Source organism: Rhineura floridana, chromosome 11, assembly GCF_030035675.1.
Source record: "Rhineura floridana isolate rRhiFlo1 chromosome 11, rRhiFlo1.hap2, whole genome shotgun sequence".
NCBI lineage: Eukaryota > Metazoa > Chordata > Lepidosauria > Squamata > Rhineuridae > Rhineura > Rhineura floridana.
Genome location: NC_084490.1, coordinates 4,987,965 through 5,005,298, shown reverse-complemented (window position 1 = coordinate 5,005,298; position 17,334 = coordinate 4,987,965). Strand labels below are relative to the sequence as shown.

The window sequence follows — 17,334 nt, the reverse complement described above, 5'->3', positions numbered from 1 at the left end:
TTAAATTTATTAAGTTACAAAACTAAAGAAATGCAGTAACAACTTTTAATTTTCTACAATTTCAGGATTTTACAAAGGGAAAAAATCCAGAAATTTGTACTAAGAAGCATTGACCAAGCATGTTTTTGAAATTGTCAACTGGACAAAAAATAAGTTTGAGCCCTTTTTTTGCACAATAATGAATATTTTGGGCAAGTCCTTTTCTGTAGGAATTTTTTTTAAAAATCCCACCAGCTACAAATCCAGTTTCTCTACAACCATCCCAAAACAGTCTTGAGGTGATGTTGTGACCCTCTTATCTCTTGTCAACCAGTTGCATTTCTTCATGCGCTGCCATTGGCCACTGACACCAACTGGGCAATTTCTGTATTCAGCTGCTGATTGGTCCAGTCCTCTCTGATGTCATCCAGGTGGGCATCAAAATCCACCAATTGGGAGTAAGCTTTGGCTTCTAGGAGGGACTTGCAGATGTGGCGAGAGGATTCCCAGTCACTCCACATGACCCTAAAACCAATATATAAAAATCTGTAGGCTGGATGCAGACATCTCCCTCCTCCTTCACTGCCATTGGGTAAAGAGCTGATAAAAGCCAGTATGTTCACATGAGCAGTGTGGGGAGACTTGAGTTCCGTTCCACCTCTGCCAAGGACTCATGCTATAGCCTTGGGCATGTCACCATCTCTACAGCTCATTCCCAAGCTGTGACATGGAAATAAAAGCAGCCTACGTTTCTGGCTTGTTTTGGGAGGGCAAATGCAATTAAAATTGTGATGCAGTTTTGCAAATAAGCGCTATAGAAGTAACAAGGCAGCTGTAACTCACAGGTTCTTGTCTTTGGGGACCCACTGATGATCTTTCTCCTCCAGGACGATTACTGGAGGGACCTGAGGGTGTATCGTGAATTTCCGATTATCCAGCTGTGGAAGCAATTAGATAAGGGAACAGCAATTAGATACCTTAGTTATGTGGAGGGAGACATCTCTGCCTTGGCCTTCCTGCTTCCCCAGAACAGTTAGAACAGGAGTTCCCAAACTGTGGCCCATGGACTGCCATGGGGGGGGGGAGTTTGTGAATTGCTGAGCTAGAGGACAAGAAGCAGGATGTAGAAGGGAAGCCCAATACAGCGAGAGAGGAGTAGAAGTTTTGCACAACTACAGGTTGCAACAGGGGCTCATGGCAGCCTTGCAGAACTGCTACGCATCTGCTTGCACATGGCAGACAGGAGCACCTCTAAAAGCCCAGGTCAGAAAGCGCTAGAAAAGTTGCTGCTTCCATTTTTTTTTACAGGCATGTGGTTGGCTACTAATTCTATTGGATTTGTTGCCAAGGGTTGTGCAACTGATCTGTAAGTGACATGGGTGTTTATTGAAGAAAGGGGATTCTCCCAACCTGCCTGAAAAGAAGAAATGTGCTCATCGTACCTAAGACATGTCCCACTGGGCAATACAGAACTAGCCATGTGAAAATGCTTCATTCTGTAGACAACTGCCATTAGTGCATCCTTCCACCATAACTATATCAAGAGGTTAAGGCAAATGAGCACTATTATGCCTTAGGGAAGGGCCTGCCACCAGTGGAGCCTAGTGGGTCCAAGTGTGTGGGCTAGTGAAATCCACTCCAGGTTTCAATCTGAACTTTCAATGAGCTGTCCAAGGTGCTGAAACTGATTCCCCCCAAAAAGGACTGGCACCTTGGACAGCTCCTTGAAAGTTCAGATTGAAACCTGGAGTGGATTTCACTAGCCCACACACTTGGAGCCACCAGCTTCTGCTGCCTGCCACACATGAACCCTAATTCCCCCAATATAAAAAGGCAGGTGCACTCCCTCGATCAGGAGTGGGAATCTCTCAATCTCCAGTTGTTGCTAGGCTACAACTCCTATAATCCCTGACCATAGGCCATGCTGGCTAGGTCTGATGGGAGTTGGAGTCACCTGGTTGGCCACTGTGAGAACAGGATGCTGGTCTAGATGGGCCACTGGCCTGATCCAGCAGGCTCTTCTTATGTTCTTATGAGTCCCAACAACAACTGGAGGGCCACAGATTCCCTGTCTCTGCCCTAGGGAGGCCAGACCCAGGATGCCCAAATCCCACCTCTAACCATAATAAGCACGGCATCCTCATACAGTTCGGCAATGCGTCCGGCTGTCTTTTGTGCGAGAGGGGAAAGGCTGCAGGGAACAGACAAAGGAGGAAGTAAGGGACAGCCGTGGGAGAAAGGATTAAATTAAAGATAGGCCCTTTAACCACATTTTGCTCCCCAATTTTACCTTTTGTCATCAGTCCCAGAGTTGGCCTGGTAATAGCCAGCAAGAATCAAATCCTGCTCTGAACTCCAGATGTCAACCTGCAAAAAATGTATAGATTCAAGTGGGCCGAATCCAGCAGAGTTCTACTCGGAGTCAACGCATTGGAGCCAAGTTTGTCATGTCCATTAATTTCAGTGGGTCTACACTGAATGTGACTAACATTAGATACCAGCCAAGCTTGACAACCAGTTAAAGATTCTTCGTAGTATTTTAAGAAAGTAAGACCATAAGAAGAGCCTGCTGGACCAGGCCAATCGCACATCTAGACCAGCATCCTGTTCTCAGAATAGCCAAATGGGAAGCCCACAAGCAGGAACTAAGTGCAAGTGCGCTCTCCTCTCCCGTGGTTTCCAGCAACTGATGTGCAGAAGAATACCACCTCCAACTATCAAGACAGGGCACAGCCATCATGGCTAGTAGCCACTGATGGCCTTACCCTCCATGAATTTGTCTGATACTTTTTAAAGGCCATTCAAGTTGGTGGCCATCGCTCCCTCCTGTGGGAGCGAGTTCCATAGTTTAACTGTGCACTGTGTGAAGAAGTGCTTTCTTTTGTCTGTCCTGAATCTGTTAGTTAACAGATCCCATTTAAACAATGTACATATTGCAAAGCTTCTATAAAGAATAATTTGGGGATCTGGATAGAAGGATATAATTTTTTCCTGTAAGTGAACAACTTTTACTTCTAAGAATAAGGAGGTTTTTTGTCTCTTACAAATCCTTTTTTTTCTTTTGCATCTAACCTAGAACTAGTCATTACAGTAATGTACCAGAGCCACGATGGCTTTAGAAGAAAATTCAAACATGTTCCAAACCCAATTGTAGTGTAGAAGATGAGAGCCAGTGTGGTGTAGTGGTTAAGGTGCTGGACTACGACCTGGGAGACCAGGGTTCGAATCCCCACACAGCCATGAAGCTCACTGGGTGATCTTGGGCCAGTCACTGCCTCTCATCCTCAGAGGAAGGCAATGGTTAACCTCCTCCGAATACTGCTTACCATGAAAACCCTATTCATAGGGTCGCCATAAGTCGGAATCGACTTGAAGGCAGTCCATTTACATTTATTTAGTGTAGAAGATCCCCACTTAAAAAATGATTTTAATATGTCACCCATACCAGATAATGATCGGGGGGGGGGGGGATTTGGTGTGAAGTTATACTAAGGGATGGAGATCCTTGAAAGTTCAGACTAAAACCCAGAGCGGATTCCAGTGCCCCACTGAGATGGCACCACCAGCTGCCACGGAGCTGCATTACTTCACTCCTGAAGTGGATACCTGATTCAGAGCCACCTCCAGCATGACAGTGAGCGACAGGTTGCTGTGGAAGAGGGGCACACAGTCTGTAATGCAGAGGCATTCTGGTTGCCCAGCTGTCATCTGATGCCTTTGAGCCAAAAGCAGCCCATTCACCGCTGTGTGGGGGTAGCGGGCAGCGTGAAGACACATCTTCACGTACGCCCGGGCTGAGATCTCCACTTCACCCATCCTGCCAAGCAAAGGAGGCGTCAGTTCTCCATTCTGAACCACAGATGCACCCTCACACACCATTATGCCAGAACTTCATGAATGCATTTGAGCCCCTCACCTGCTATTCCGAGCATTATTCCCATTCACTGCCTCTCCCCTAATGTCTAAGAATCTCATCTGCCAATTCCTCAGCTTCACCATGGCTCCCTGCTACCTGCAACATCCAACTCCTGCCTCTGCACAAACCTCTACCCTCCACACCCACACATTGGTTCCCTTCAAAAATCCTGCATCCCTCCCCAACACTTCTGCCATTCCCAATATGTCTGCCATACAGAGGGCAGAACTCTGTACCTTTAACAACAATGGCTGGAAGACGAAGTTCTGACAAAGTGCTACAAGAGGAAAGACAAAGCTCTTTCTACTACAAAATGATGTAAAGTAAGGTGGTGGTGGAGGTGGCGAGACCTGTGGCCCTCCAGATGTTGTTGGACTCCCAGCTCCCATCAGCCCCTCACATCCCCTCAGACAAGACAGGGATATTTCCACCTGCATCTGTTTACACATTCAAGCTGTGTGGTATTTGAGTCCTCCAGATGTGGCTGGGCTACAACTCCCATCATCACCTGACCATTCTGGTTGGGGCTGATGAAAGTCCAGCAACACCTGGAATGCCACAGGTTTCCCACCTCCCTGACTTAAAGGGATCCCAATGTCCTGCATTCACTCCTGAGCTCTTGTCCTCAACAACTACCTCTGTCCCAGCCTCCAAACCTGTGGTCTTCGTAAATCCATAGTCAGATACTGATCTGCTGAAGAAGGGCTACAGCTCAGTGGCAGAGCATCTGCCTGGCATGCAGAAGATCCCAGGTTCAATCCCCGACGGCATCTCCAGGTAGGGCTGGGAAGGCCTCCTGCGTGAAACCCTGGAGAGTCGCTGCCAGTCAGTGTAGACAACACTGAGCTAGATGGACCAAAGGTTTGGCTCAGTGTAAGGCAGCTTTCTGTGTTTTCTATGCTCTCCTTGCTCCCCTCTCCAACAGCCTGTTGCTCCAGACCCACTTCTTTGAGAACCCTCAACACTCCCCTCCCCAGGTTCCCTTAAGTCTTGTCCCGTAGGCCCCTAACTCTCCATCCTGCCCCACTCCTCCAGGTCCGCCTCTCTTGCCGTAAGGAGGGCTCAGGATGATAAAATGTGTGTGTGTGTGTGTGGTTAATCCAAGTAACATAGGAAGCTACTTTATACTGAGTTGGGCTGTTGGCCCATCTAGCTCAGTACTGTCTACACGGACTGGCAACAGTGACTCTCCAAGGTTTCAGACAGGATACACTCCCAGCCCTATCTGGAGTTGCTGGGGATTGAACCCGGGGCCTCCTGCATGCAAAGCACATACCCTGCCACGAAGCTATCAGCTCTTCCCCAACCCGTGCAAGCCGATTCCCTTTCATGCTCCTTTCCATACCTGCCCAGGTGGCTGCTGCTCCAAGTCCCCCTACTGCAACACCCTCTCCATTCCAAGCCCCCCGATTGGCCAACCCACATCCAATCACAGCGCGCTCTTCACCTCTGTCCACTTCTTTACCTCTGATTGGTTACACCAGAGGGCCATCCTGCACTCTGATTGGTCAGGCCATTTCCGTTTTTTAAAAAAAAGCTAAGCTCCTCCTTCTTTGGTGTCTTTTACTTTCTCATGCCCGGCTTCCTTTTTCCGCAGAAATACACCGGCATTGTCCTTATAGTCACTTCCGGTCTCAAATTGAACACTCTCCCCTCCGCCATAGGAACCTCTATGGTTTCCCCCCTCGTAATTTACATATGGAGAACTTTCAACCACAGAGATGTCACGGTCTTTAGAGCGGCACCACTCTCCGCCCATAAAGAATCTTGCCTAATAGCGACTTTCATTTTCTACCGGAAGTTCAGGCTGTGCCTTGTAGGCTTTCCCCATCGTCATTTCATCGCCATCCCAGGACCACAGAGTAGCATCCTAGAGAGGTTCCATTAGCCCCCAAAAAACAGGAAGTGAGACATAAAAGTTAATTCTCCCACAAGCATAAAGTATCAGTTGGAAAGGGGCACAGATACAGTAGGACGCATAGAGCTCCCTTAGCGCGCCTGTGCCTTTAATAGAACACTTACTGGAAGAAAGGCAGGAAGTTCCAAAGTTGTGTGGCATCCACATAGAATTCCTCTGGATGGCACGCCAAGATTGTGTAAGCCTTTTTAAAAACTGACCTGTTCCCCTGCTTTTAAAAGTAGTATAGTCAAGCAGAAATTTGGCAACTAAAACACTGAAACACACGCATTTCTTGCTTTAGATCACCTAGTGAGGCCATATGAAAAGTGGGATTGGACCAAGATGAAGGAGGTGTGGAAACTGGAGGGAGAAGTATCAATAATTTAAGATATGCAAATGATACCATACATAGCAAAAACCATGAATGATTTGAAAGGAATGCTGATAAAAGTTAGAGAAAAGCACAAAAGCAGGACTACAGCTGAATGTCAAGAAACCTAAAGTAATGACAATAGAAGATTTATGTAACTTTAAAGTTACAATGAGGACATTGAACTTGTCAAGGATTATCAATATCTTGGCACAGTCATCAACCAAAATGGCAACATAGTCAAAAAATCAGAAGGCGGCTAGGACTGGGGAGGGCAGTTATGACAGAACTAGAAAAGGTAATCAAATGCGAAGATGTATCACTGAACACTAAAGTCAGGATCATTCAGGCTATGGCATTCCTAATCTCTGTGTATGGATATGAAAGTTGGACAGTGAAAAAAGCAGATAAGAGAGAAATCGACTCATTTGAAATGTGGTGTTGGAGGAGAGCTTTGCACATACCATGGACTATGAAAAAGACAAATAATTGGGTGTGAGAACAAATTAAACCAGAATTATCAATAGAAGCTAAAATGATGAAACTGAGGTTATCATACTTTGGACACATCATGAGAAGACATGATTCACTAGAAAAGACAATAATGCTGGGACAAACGGAAGGGAGTAGAAAAAGAGGAAGGCCAAACAAGAGATAGATGATTCCATAAAGGAAGCCACAGACCTGAACTTACAAGATCTGGTGGTTCATGACAGATGCTATTGGAGGTCACTGATTCATAAGGTCGCCATAAGTTGTAATCAATTTGAAGGCACATAACAACAAGTGAGGCCCTCTTGCAGGTACCACGAGTTCCAGAAGTTCATTTAATCCTGATTTTATATGTTTATATTTTTATAGGTGCTTAATGATGTGTACTTGTTTTTATCTGGAAGCCGCCTTGAGTTCCAGTTTGGAAAAAGGGCGGGGTATAAATACAGATAATGATAATAATTTAATGAGCACCCAGGATAGAACTAGTCTGGTGACATCCACACTTGGAATACACAGCCCCTGGAAATTAGCATGGTACCAACAGTTTGTTCTTTCAGGCACCCCTTTAAGACTTCTTGTTCACCGAGTTTTTTTCAAGGAAGCATTGTCAGATAATATTTATGCTGGTTTTACCGATGGATTTAGTGTATTCTTATTGTTTTAACTTTGTGTTTATTTATTTTCATTATGCACCACCACAAAATTTTTGAATGGTGGCTGGTTTATACATTATTTAAATAAATAAATAAATACAAGATCCATTATCAAATCTCGTGCTCATTTCCCCTCTAACTGTTAAGCCAGCTGCTGGGGGGTATTTACCCCACCCCATCCCTTGCTTGTTTTCCCAGTCTAAATCACCCACCCCAAAGCTGCTATGAGCCCTACAGTAGAAAAAGTACAGGCGTGATATCCCCCCCAAACCAGCACTATTAGCAACTGGGGGAGCAATGAGATTGGGAAAACAGCCTATGGGGAAGGGTTAAACATCTCCTCCTCCCCTCAGCACTGCTGCTCTGATCAAAACTGGAACACCCAGTAGCTGCTTGAAGGTTAACAAAATAAAATAAAATTGGGAGATCCAATCACAGATCAGCTGTGTGATGACTGCTTTCCTCAGTTCTAGGATCAAGGTGGGAAGGAGATGGTTTTCATTTGCCAGGCACAAATGGCCCAAGTCAAACATCAGATTTGTTGGACCCAAAGAAGAAGTGGAGAGCAAGAGAAATAAGTCATTTTATTATTATTATTAATCATTTTCAAAGATCACAAGTTTTCAAGCAGCATGAACAGCCTTCAGGCACAGGAATTCAGAGCACAATTTTTTTTAAAAAAATCTTGTTTTAAGCCTCAGCTATGGGTTTCTTGGTTGAGTGTGCCAATCTTAACAGAGATTGGAGCAGGCTATATTAACTTGATTACAAAGAGAGAAATGCTAAGACAACCAGCCCAACTGATGGTTGCCCTCAATGTGTTTGACTAAACTCCATCAGCCCCAGCCAGAATCAGCACCACGTGAGGCGGGGTGTGTGTGTGTATGCTAAAGTAAAGTTCTAGAATGAAACAATTTAAAAATATATAGAGCTAGTAAAAACTTAACCAGGAAAAAGACAGTTTTTCTGACATTCAGTTTCACGAACGTTTGTAAGAAACAAAAGACAAGAGTAAACGAAACAAAACTGCGTTAAGGCATTATTCATCCTGCTGCTTGTTCCTGCCTCAGTCACACAGACATCTGTGCATCTACTTTTCTATCTCTCTGTTCATTTTCATTTTATCCTCATATTTCTCTGTCCCCCCGCCCCCAACAGAAGGTTGGAGAAGGATTCGGCTGACATTGTCACCTTCCAGTTCCAGCAAAACGATCCCATCAGTACATCGATGGCTTCTCCTCACCTTTGGGGTTGGTCACTTTCTCCAGGTTTTGGCTCAAGATGTGGTATAACTCAGCCTGAGGGGGTGGGGGGACATTGTGAGTGCCAAGAGATTTATATCTCGGGTGCCCTCCATTATTTTCCTCTATCTCTCCATCCCTACTAGCCAATCAGAGTCCTCCTAGCATACTCACATAGAACCCACGGATATCAAGCACCATGGTTTGGATTTCCCTGTATACAGCCTCATCTCGTTCATGAACTAAACACCGGTAATCCATCTGCAGGGCGAAAAGATGTGCATATCAGATTGACCAGGGAGGGATGCTATTTCAAGGAAGCGTGTCCAGAGTTATTATCTTGGCAAAGGTCAAGGTCTTGAGCCCTTTTAAAACCAAGAAACCTAAAGGAAGGCTCAAACCCCATCACTCCTGAGCTGATTTCCAACCAGGGGGACAAAATGGGACATCCATTTTCCTATTACTCACCACATGGGTGTCCTTGGAAGCCTTAGCAACCGCATCTCCACGCTCTAAAAAATATCTAGAATGAAGAACAGCACCAATGGTCAGACTGGGCTAAAGACAGCATAGCACAGCAATGGGGAAACGCCCCCAGGCCTAATTAGTTCACCAGACCCCCTGCCCCCAGTTTGGCCTGTGATGCCATTTTGGCCAAGCCAGGCAGGTAAAGACATGGCTGGGCCAAAAGAGGGTTTAAAGGCACCACTGATGGCATAGCTGACAGAACATGGTGGGAGATTATCTATAGGTGCCTCAGAGGAAGAGAATATTGTAGAAGTATTACCCAGCATACACCTGGGCAAGGAAGCCATGACAGCTGGGGCCATTTCCCACACTGGATCAGAGCAACATTGCATTTAATGTCCCAGAACAGAGATGCCCTTTGAAGACACTGTTGGTTCACAGTGCATCTGGTCATGGGAAAAATATTACCCATGTTGCCTTCTGAATAACGTTACTGATGAGGTTGCACTACCCATCGTACAATGGGAGGGAACCACCAATGGAGCTAGTTTTACCCATAAGGCTCTAAGACAGTGGTTCCCAAGCTTCCCCCCCCCCCCCATGAACCAGAGTCTTGGCAGATTACTTAGTTATTTTTCTGCCTGTTATAGCAACTATAATGTGCTCTGTTAGATACTGTATGATTTTTAATTGTATTTTTACAGATGCGCCGTGAAGCACTCTGATGAAGCTTGCCAGCCCTAGTTCACACCTTTTCCCTGAATGCTTTTGCCTGGCTGAAATGTGTCCCTGAACTCTGATCAGGCCTCTTGCTTGCTTGGCTGGAGGGCAGAAAAGGGTGCGTGAGTGCGGATAAAAACTAGCCTACTGTCAAATTTTCTTTCATCGTTCTGCTCACTTTTGCCTCTGGCCCTGCCCACCACTGGCATGCGGCCTTCGGGAGGCTGCCTAGACGGGAATGCGGCCCTTTGGCTGAAAAAAGTTCCCCACTCCTGCTCTAAGGCCAGAGAGCATAAAATGGGACAACACAGTTGTTACACTATGAGGAAATAGTGATAGGAGGAGGGCCACAGGCCTGCATTACCCATATTCCTCTGCAGCAGGGATGCCACATTGGTCACTTCACCCCTCCCCCTTTCTGTTACCCCCTTCCAATCCTTTCCTCTTACTTTGCAATGGTGGTTTGGAAGGCCTCCGCTTTGGTCTTCAGGGCTGTGATACGTTCTAGCACCTTCTCCTGTCAGAGGAAAGAAACAAGGCGTGTGCGTGCGTCACTGGCCCCATCCACTTAAAGCAATATCGTACCACTTTAACTGTCATGGCTTCCCCCAAAGAGTCCTGGGAACTGTCATTTGTTCAGGTGCTGAGAGTTGCTAGGAGATGCCCCCCTCCCAGAGCTACAGTTCTGGGTGGATTAACGATCAGCCCCTCTTCCCAGGGAACTCTGGGAATTGTAGCTCTGTGAGGGGAATAGGGAGTCTCCTAACAACTCTCTGCACCCTTGACAAACAATAGTTCCCAGGATGCTTTGGAGGAAGCCATGACTGAAAAGTGGCATTATAGTGCTTTATATGTTTGGTGCCGATGGGACCACAGGTGTGTGGTAAGCGATTGACTTTAGTTTGGTGACAGGAGAAATACAGGTTGCCTGTGTGCCTCGGTTCCTCTTACCTGAACTGCCACCCCAAAATCATTGCCATCCTCAATTTTGGGAATCATGTACTGAATCCAGGTTGTAACCTGATGGGAACAAGGAGAAAGAAACTGAGGCAATGCCTTGGGAAGCCAAGATGCCTCTCGGCCACAAGGAAGAGCACAGCAGCGCATCAGGCGCATGAGGGGAGGAGGGCACATTTGGCAGCTCACCAGTATGCATTTCTCTTTGAACTCCCGAACTTCAGGTTTGACGCGATCCAAAAGCGAAATGATCGCTTCGTTGCCCTTAAGGTAGCCACATTTTGGAGCTGGGGGGAGAGAATGAAAGCAAGTCCATAGAATGCTGAAATACCACACCTCCCCCCCCCAAAAAAATCTAATTTTCCCTCCATCCAGTATAGACCAACTCTCACCTTCTTTGTTTTCCTTTTCCGTCTCCATCTGTGTAGAAAACACAGCAAATGCCATTAAATCCTTACAGGCATTTCGGGGGGGGGAGGGAGAGAAAAGAGCCCCCCTTAAATAACTCACCTCATCATCTTTGGGAGGGGGGTCTGGAATGGGGATGTCCAACGGGGCACGGAGAGTAGTCAAATCTTTAATGTTCAGCAAATCTCCCTGGAAAGGGAGCTTTTGTTACGTGGCAGCTATGTAAAGCCAGTGTGGTGTAGTGGTTAGAGTATTGGACTAGGCCCTGGGAGACCAGGGTTCAAATCCCCACTCAGCCACACGAAGCTGGGTGACCTTGGGCCTGTCACGGTCTCTCAGCCTAACCTACCTCACAGGGCTGTTATGACATAAAATTGTGAGGGGGAGAATAATGTATGTCACCTTGAGCTTCTTGGGGGGGGGGAAGCAGGATAAAAATCTAATAAAATGTAAATGTTAAGAAATAAAAGCAATAAAACTGAATAAAAGGGAGAGGGATGGAAACTTGTCTCTCTTGTTTTGAGGGGTACTGCTGCTCTTACCTTCAGAAACTGATCCAGTTGAAATATTTTTGTAGGTAAAAACATGCAAAGAAATTCTTCGCCCTGTGGGGTCAAAAGGGGAAAAAATAAAAAAAGGAAACAAGGTACCTTGGGGAGGAGGGAACAGGAGTTGGAGTAAAACAGAGTTACAGAGACCTACCTCTTTCAAAAGGGACTCTTTGAAAAGAGCCATCTAGGGAGATAAAAAGAGATTATGAAATACAGCCACTTCTGCGTCTGAGCAATAACATTAAGTAACAGCAGCACAGAAAGTTCTCTGAGATATTAACATTTTGCATCCCACTTCTCTGGATAAGAGATCTACAAATTTTAGGAATCTTTTCAAAAGTATCACACAAAGCAGTATTTCTTAAATGTTTAGGATCAACAGCCTTCAGGCTTATTCACCCTTTTGATGGCCAGTTGGAAACCAGCTCCACCTTTTGACCTCTACTTTTCCCCTCTAGAACAGAAAGCACAAGAAAACCGCATTGGTAGTTAACACACTGAACAAATTTATGTTTTATTTTTCATTTTTAATGTGAATGTAGCTCTACATATTGAGGGTGTATTTGAACAGGATTTACACTTGATAAAGAACCTACCTATGCAAGAATAACCAAATATGCCACAATATTGACTTCAGTACCTGTCGCGCATTTTTTAAAATAAAATACAAACAAAACTTATTTATTTATTAATTATTGCATTTATATTTCACCTTTCCGCCAAGGAGCTCAAGGCGGCATATACGGTTCTCCCCCTTTCCGTTTTATCCTCAAAACAACCTGTGAGGTCAGTTAGGCTGAGAGGCAGTGAATGGCCCAAGGTGAGCTTCATGGCCAGTGGGGATTTGAACCTTGGTCTCCCAGGCCATAGTCGACACTATGTTTAACCACTTCGCCACACTGTAGCCTTTAGCAGTCTACATGGTTAGAGTGTTGGACTGGGATCTGGAAGACCAGGGTTCAAATCCCCACTCAGCCATGAAGGTCTCTAGGTGGCCTTGGGCCAGTCATAGTCTCTCAGCCTCACCTACCTCACAGGGTTGTTGTGAAGATAAAATGGAGAGAGGCAGGAAGAGCTTCAGCTCCTTGGAGGAAAGGTGGGATATAAATAAAATAAATCAGGGACGGCTAACACCCAGTTTGGAAGTCTGATCTGCCACCCTCCCATTTTTCTGCCCTTTCCCAAGACCCCACCAATTTTGGCATCAACAAGAAAGGGAAAAAAATCAAAAGAAGTCAGCACTGGGCTTCCTCCCCAGTCATTAGGCTGATCATTTGATGATGGATAATCCCCCCGTCATTGATCTATGCTGATCAGCAGAAAAGGGTCCGTGTGTGTTGTTTGAGAATATGAGGCGTAGCCACACCCACTGCTGGCATGTGGCCCCTGGAAGTTTGGAAATGTGGCCCTCAACCACCCACCCCCAGGTTAGTCACCCCTGATGTTAATAATTAGCAGCAGCTGAGGGACTTCCCTCTAGGAACCAAAAGGGGATTTCTGGGACAGGGTGGCCAGACAGACTGAAATATAATCTGCGGGCCAGAAAAGGAGCAATGAATGTTTGGAGAATCGATGTACCAAAATATAGAACTGGTTTTTTCCCCCTCAATCACAGGTGGTACCAGAAGATCCCGCCCCCTCCCAAAAAGTGCTCTCCCCTCCATCTGTCCCTCCCATTGCCGCTGTTACCAGAAAACACTTTTCACAGATATAATATTATAACTGACTCATAAACTGAAAGTAAGCCTGCTGGCTTGCAAGTTATCTCCGCCAACATCAACAGGCCTGCAGTCCCCGAGCCCGCTTTCCTTAGAAGTACGTCCCCTTGAATTCAGTGGGGTCCTCATTCTGAGTAGACATGAATGTATAGGGTTGCACCCTTGGCGGACTCCAGAAAGGCGACGCAGGAACAAATGGGGTTGCTGATACTCCTTGGCTTATTTTCGAGGTTCACCCCCAAACGCCTTTCAAAGGTCACATTTGCGCCGGGAAGCACCCGCCACCGGGTCTCAAGTGCGGAATATAATTAAAGATGCCTCCCGAACTTGTGCAGAGTGCCTTTCCCCCAGCAGGGAGTAACGGCAGCTTCTCCCATCTAGGATCAGGCACTGCTTAATTTGTAAAAGGGAAAGGTAAACTACCTGTTTGCCTAACACCAAACAATGAGTTGGTGAGGAGGGATAGGGGGGGCTGTTTATTGTGGCAATGCCCACTCCGCATGTTCAGAGGCGCTCTTGTTTCTCAAAAGCCACGAGAACCAGCCAAACTTGTCCCCCCTCTTTTCAGAAATCAACCGCCATGGGGCACCCTCTATTGCTCCCAGCCTTACCACTCCCCTCCCCCCAGTTTCTCAATTCCCCACCTTTGCACGGGACTCTTTGCCGACTTGGAAGGTGCAGGATTTGGCCATCGTGGGGACGTTGTTGCCTTACTGTAGTGGGGTGTGTGCGTGTGTGTGCTCAGGGCAGTTGTCCAAGCAGCAGCGATAGCCCCGGCCTCCTTCTCCGAGTGTCCCTTCCCGGAATCGGAGCAGTGATTTTACTTTCGCATTCACACGATCCGCCCACGTTGCTGCTTCCCTTCCCCCATCAATGGCTTGCTTTTCCTTTGTGCACGGAGGAGGGACCCGGGACCGACAAACCGGAAAAAAAGAGAGAGTCTCTCCCAGGGGTGCCGTTGTCCAGGGTCTCGGGGGTCTCAGACCCCTTAGGGTTTGGGGAGCAGGGTCCCTATGGCTCCTAGGAGCCAATCAGCATGAAAGGGGAATGTGTTGGCCACTGAGAAGAGTCTTCTAACATGCTTCCTTGTCCTTTCCTGCTGATTGGAGCCAATCATAGTGAAAGGAGGGCAGCCAGCCACTGAGAAGACTCTCTTAGCAGCTAAGACTCTCCCCTTTCATGCTGATTGGCTCCTAGGGTTGCCTGTTCTTGTGGGAGAAGGCATTGACAAGGACCTCATTCTCAACCCCAGAGCAAAAAAGGGGTGGTGATTCACTGTGACTGTCATGAAGGGACTCTGCACTTCCGAATTTGTCACTGTACTACTGGCCCCTCCCCACACCTTCCAACCTCAGCAAAGAAATGCGCCCATTTAAAAACTTTGCAAGGTGCATCGGGTCAGCGACCCTCTTGGAGCCGCGTTGCCCAGTTTTACGGCACCCCTCCCAAATAAATAAACTCCCCTGTACACCTCCCACTGCATGCGTCATCAATCAACCAATCAGTTAAAGAGAGAAGTTGGGGGACTCAAGGAATTTATCCCCCAGCCATCACATCTTCTGCCTTGGTACGTGGCAGGGGACAAAGCTGTTGGCTGGGGAGGAAAAAAACAAAAACAAAAGGCGCTCTGCACATGCTCAGAGGCACCCACGTTATCTCTCTTTTTTTCAAGCAATCCGGGTTTGAGGGAAAGCCAGCTTGTAGTACTTCCTCCCGGTCTCCTGGGGTCCCTCTTAGCGTGGCTTTGTAGGGCTGGTTTGGCTTTCCTTTCCTTCCTTCCTCTCTTTCGTTTCCTGCTCCCTCCCCCTCCTCTTCCCTATTAGGCTAGCCCCTGTTGATGCTTCGCATGACAAGTGAGTGACGCTCCTGGGGTGTGCCCCCCCAAAAAGGTAGGAACCCCCCTTTCCCCCCTTCGCTACCTGAAAGGTTGAAGGTGAATCCGTCCTCCCTTTAAAAATCCACCTGCAACTTCCCCCACCCCCTCCGTTGAGTCAAAATCAGATTCCTCTCCCCACTGAATTGCAAAAGCTATAAAAAGTGCAAAAGTGAAAAGTCGCGGCTGGGCAAGCCCACTGAGGGTCAGCCCCACTGAGCTCAAGGGGATTCTCTTCCGGGTGAGATAGACCGAAGGGGGTTGCACCCCACAAGAGACATTGCAGGGGAAGGCGGGAATGGAAATGGGGGTGGTTCTTGGGGGGCAGGCTTTGCTCTACATCCCTGGCTCCCAGGCTTTCCCCACCACCACCACTGACCCCTTGAAAATGGCTGAGGGTCTTGGCGGAGCTCCTGAAACGATTTTTTCTGCCTCTGATAGCAATTGAAATGCGCTGAGTTAGATGCTGCATGATTTTTAGTTGCATTTTTTAAAATCTTTGCTCGTTTTATTTCTGATACATTACACTTTATTGTATTACAGTTTTTATTGTACAATGCTTTATTGTATTCTGTGGCAGGGGTTACTAAACCCCTGCTTTGAAATCTTTTTTTAATTTTTTTTTAAAAAGATGTTTTATTTTAATATATTTTAAAGTCTGTTTTTATGATTTTTTGAAATGTTTTTTAGTGCTTTTGTTTGCTGCCCTGGGTTCCTACTGGGAGGAAGGGCGGGATATAAATTAAATAATAAATAATAAATAAACAAACCTTTCACCCCCACAGACCACTTGGAAATTGCTGAGAATACGGGCGGACCATTTAAAATGATAGTTCCGACTGTTGCCGCAATTGTACCTCTCTGGGCTTGACGCTGTGTGATTTTTTAGTTGTGTTTTGTTACCTTTATTTCTGATATATTGCATTTTATTGTGTTACAGTCTGAATTCTGCGGCCAGGGTTCCCAAACTCCCCCCCCCCCCGACCCCTTGAAACTTTCTGAGGGCCTTGGCAGACCACTTAATGATTTTTCTGCCTGTTGTAGCAATTGTAATGTGCTCTGCTAGGTGCTGCACGATTTTTAATTGTACTTGTATTGCTTCTTTGGTTTTTTTAATGTATTTTGTTGTACTCCACAGAAATCAATAGTACAACAAAATATGAAATAAAAGAACAATTAAAATGCAATTAAAAATCAATATGAATATTTAATGCGGACATGCCATAGATCACTTGAATGAAGATTGTGGGTCAACAGACAGCCATTTGGAAACTCCCGTTGTAGATTGTAAGCTCCTAGAAGGCGGCGGGGTGTGTGTGTCTTCTTCTGATTTCCCCTGTATGCGTAATATGCCATGTATTCTAATGCCACTGTCTGGATAAATATTAACTTTATTATTTTTTAAAAGTATATCCTGCATGCCTGGGGGGAGGTAGATGGCGATATTCCCAGATAAGAAAATCAGAGCAGCCTGGCTACTGGATCAGGCGAAGCGGGGGTCCTTCTGGTCCTCACAGTGGCCGACCCTAACCCTAACCCCAGTTCCAGTGGGAATCCTGCAAGCAGGACCTGAATATAACAGGGGATTCTTAACCTAATGAACCCCAAATGCCCCCTTTCTTTCTCTGATGACTTGTAGGCATTTTTTCCTAACAATTTTTATTTTTTAAAAACACCCCACCCTGGGCGTCTTTAGGAGGAAGGGTGGGATATAAATTTAATAAATATATCAAACTAAACAAAGGAGTCTTGTGGTACCTTAAGGGTGCCATCTTATACCATCTTAACTCCATGGAGTTTCCTACTTTGGAGTAGGGATTAACAGATTTATGGCGGTGTAAGTTTTCATGGGCTGGAGTCCACTGGATGTATGATGTATTAACCTTTAGCAAATGTCAGGTTAGATGTTGGTGAAATTCTGAAAGTGTAGCATGTGACGATTAAAGTTTAAATGTATGCAAAATAAGCACAATGATCCTTCACAACAACACTGGCAATCACCATCATGTTCCTTTAGTAAATTAAACCCTTGTAGCGGGGGAGGAAACTGTTGTGTCTATTCATGCCTAAATGGGTAGAATCAAT

The 17,334-nt window shown here is 46.1% G+C and overlaps 3 protein-coding genes across 11 annotated transcripts in view; 1 reads left to right on the top strand and 2 right to left on the bottom strand.

Annotated features, from left to right (window-relative positions):
- Window positions 1-5: 5 nt before the first annotated feature.
- Window positions 6-5,337, bottom strand: EMC9 (ER membrane protein complex subunit 9). 3 transcript variants are annotated; one of them, XM_061588593.1, is made up of 6 exons: window positions 5,241-5,337; window positions 3,586-3,796; window positions 2,270-2,346; window positions 2,101-2,170; window positions 823-917; window positions 6-504 (listed from the first exon to the last, which is right to left on the bottom strand). In XM_061588593.1, exons 1-6 carry the CDS (start codon window positions 5,318-5,320, stop codon window positions 324-326), a joined length of 714 nt encoding a protein of 237 aa, XP_061444577.1. In that variant the 5' UTR covers window positions 5,321-5,337; the 3' UTR covers window positions 6-323. The 3 variants fall into 3 exon arrangements, with proteins under 3 accessions (XP_061444577.1, XP_061444579.1, XP_061444578.1); XM_061588595.1 differs by lacking the exon at window positions 5,241-5,337 and adding an exon at window positions 5,172-5,237; XM_061588594.1 differs by lacking the exon at window positions 5,241-5,337 and adding an exon at window positions 4,532-4,556.
- A 2,542-nt stretch (window positions 5,338-7,879) lies between these two features.
- Window positions 7,880-14,469, bottom strand: PSME2 (proteasome activator subunit 2). 3 transcript variants are annotated; one of them, XM_061588518.1, is made up of 11 exons: window positions 14,021-14,468; window positions 11,810-11,842; window positions 11,650-11,712; window positions 11,210-11,296; window positions 11,092-11,119; window positions 10,889-10,986; window positions 10,694-10,762; window positions 10,192-10,259; window positions 9,023-9,077; window positions 8,729-8,815; window positions 7,880-8,611 (listed from the first exon to the last, which is right to left on the bottom strand). In XM_061588518.1, exons 1-11 carry the CDS (start codon window positions 14,066-14,068, stop codon window positions 8,531-8,533), a joined length of 717 nt encoding a protein of 238 aa, XP_061444502.1. In that variant the 5' UTR covers window positions 14,069-14,468; the 3' UTR covers window positions 7,880-8,530. The 3 variants fall into 3 exon arrangements, with proteins under 3 accessions (XP_061444502.1, XP_061444503.1, XP_061444504.1); XM_061588519.1 differs by lacking the exon at window positions 14,021-14,468 and adding an exon at window positions 13,386-13,409; XM_061588520.1 differs by lacking the exon at window positions 11,210-11,296 and having other exon boundaries at window positions 14,021-14,469.
- A 389-nt stretch (window positions 14,470-14,858) lies between these two features.
- The window catches only part of RNF31 (ring finger protein 31), a 32,649-nt gene continuing 30,173 nt past the window's right edge, over window positions 14,859-17,334 (top strand). For 2 of the 5 annotated variants that reach the window (XM_061589105.1, XM_061589106.1), the window contains exon 1: window positions 14,953-15,265. The gene's annotated coding sequence lies outside the window, so the exon portion shown is untranslated. The other 3 variants (XM_061589107.1, XM_061589109.1, XM_061589108.1) reach the window with 3 other exon arrangements.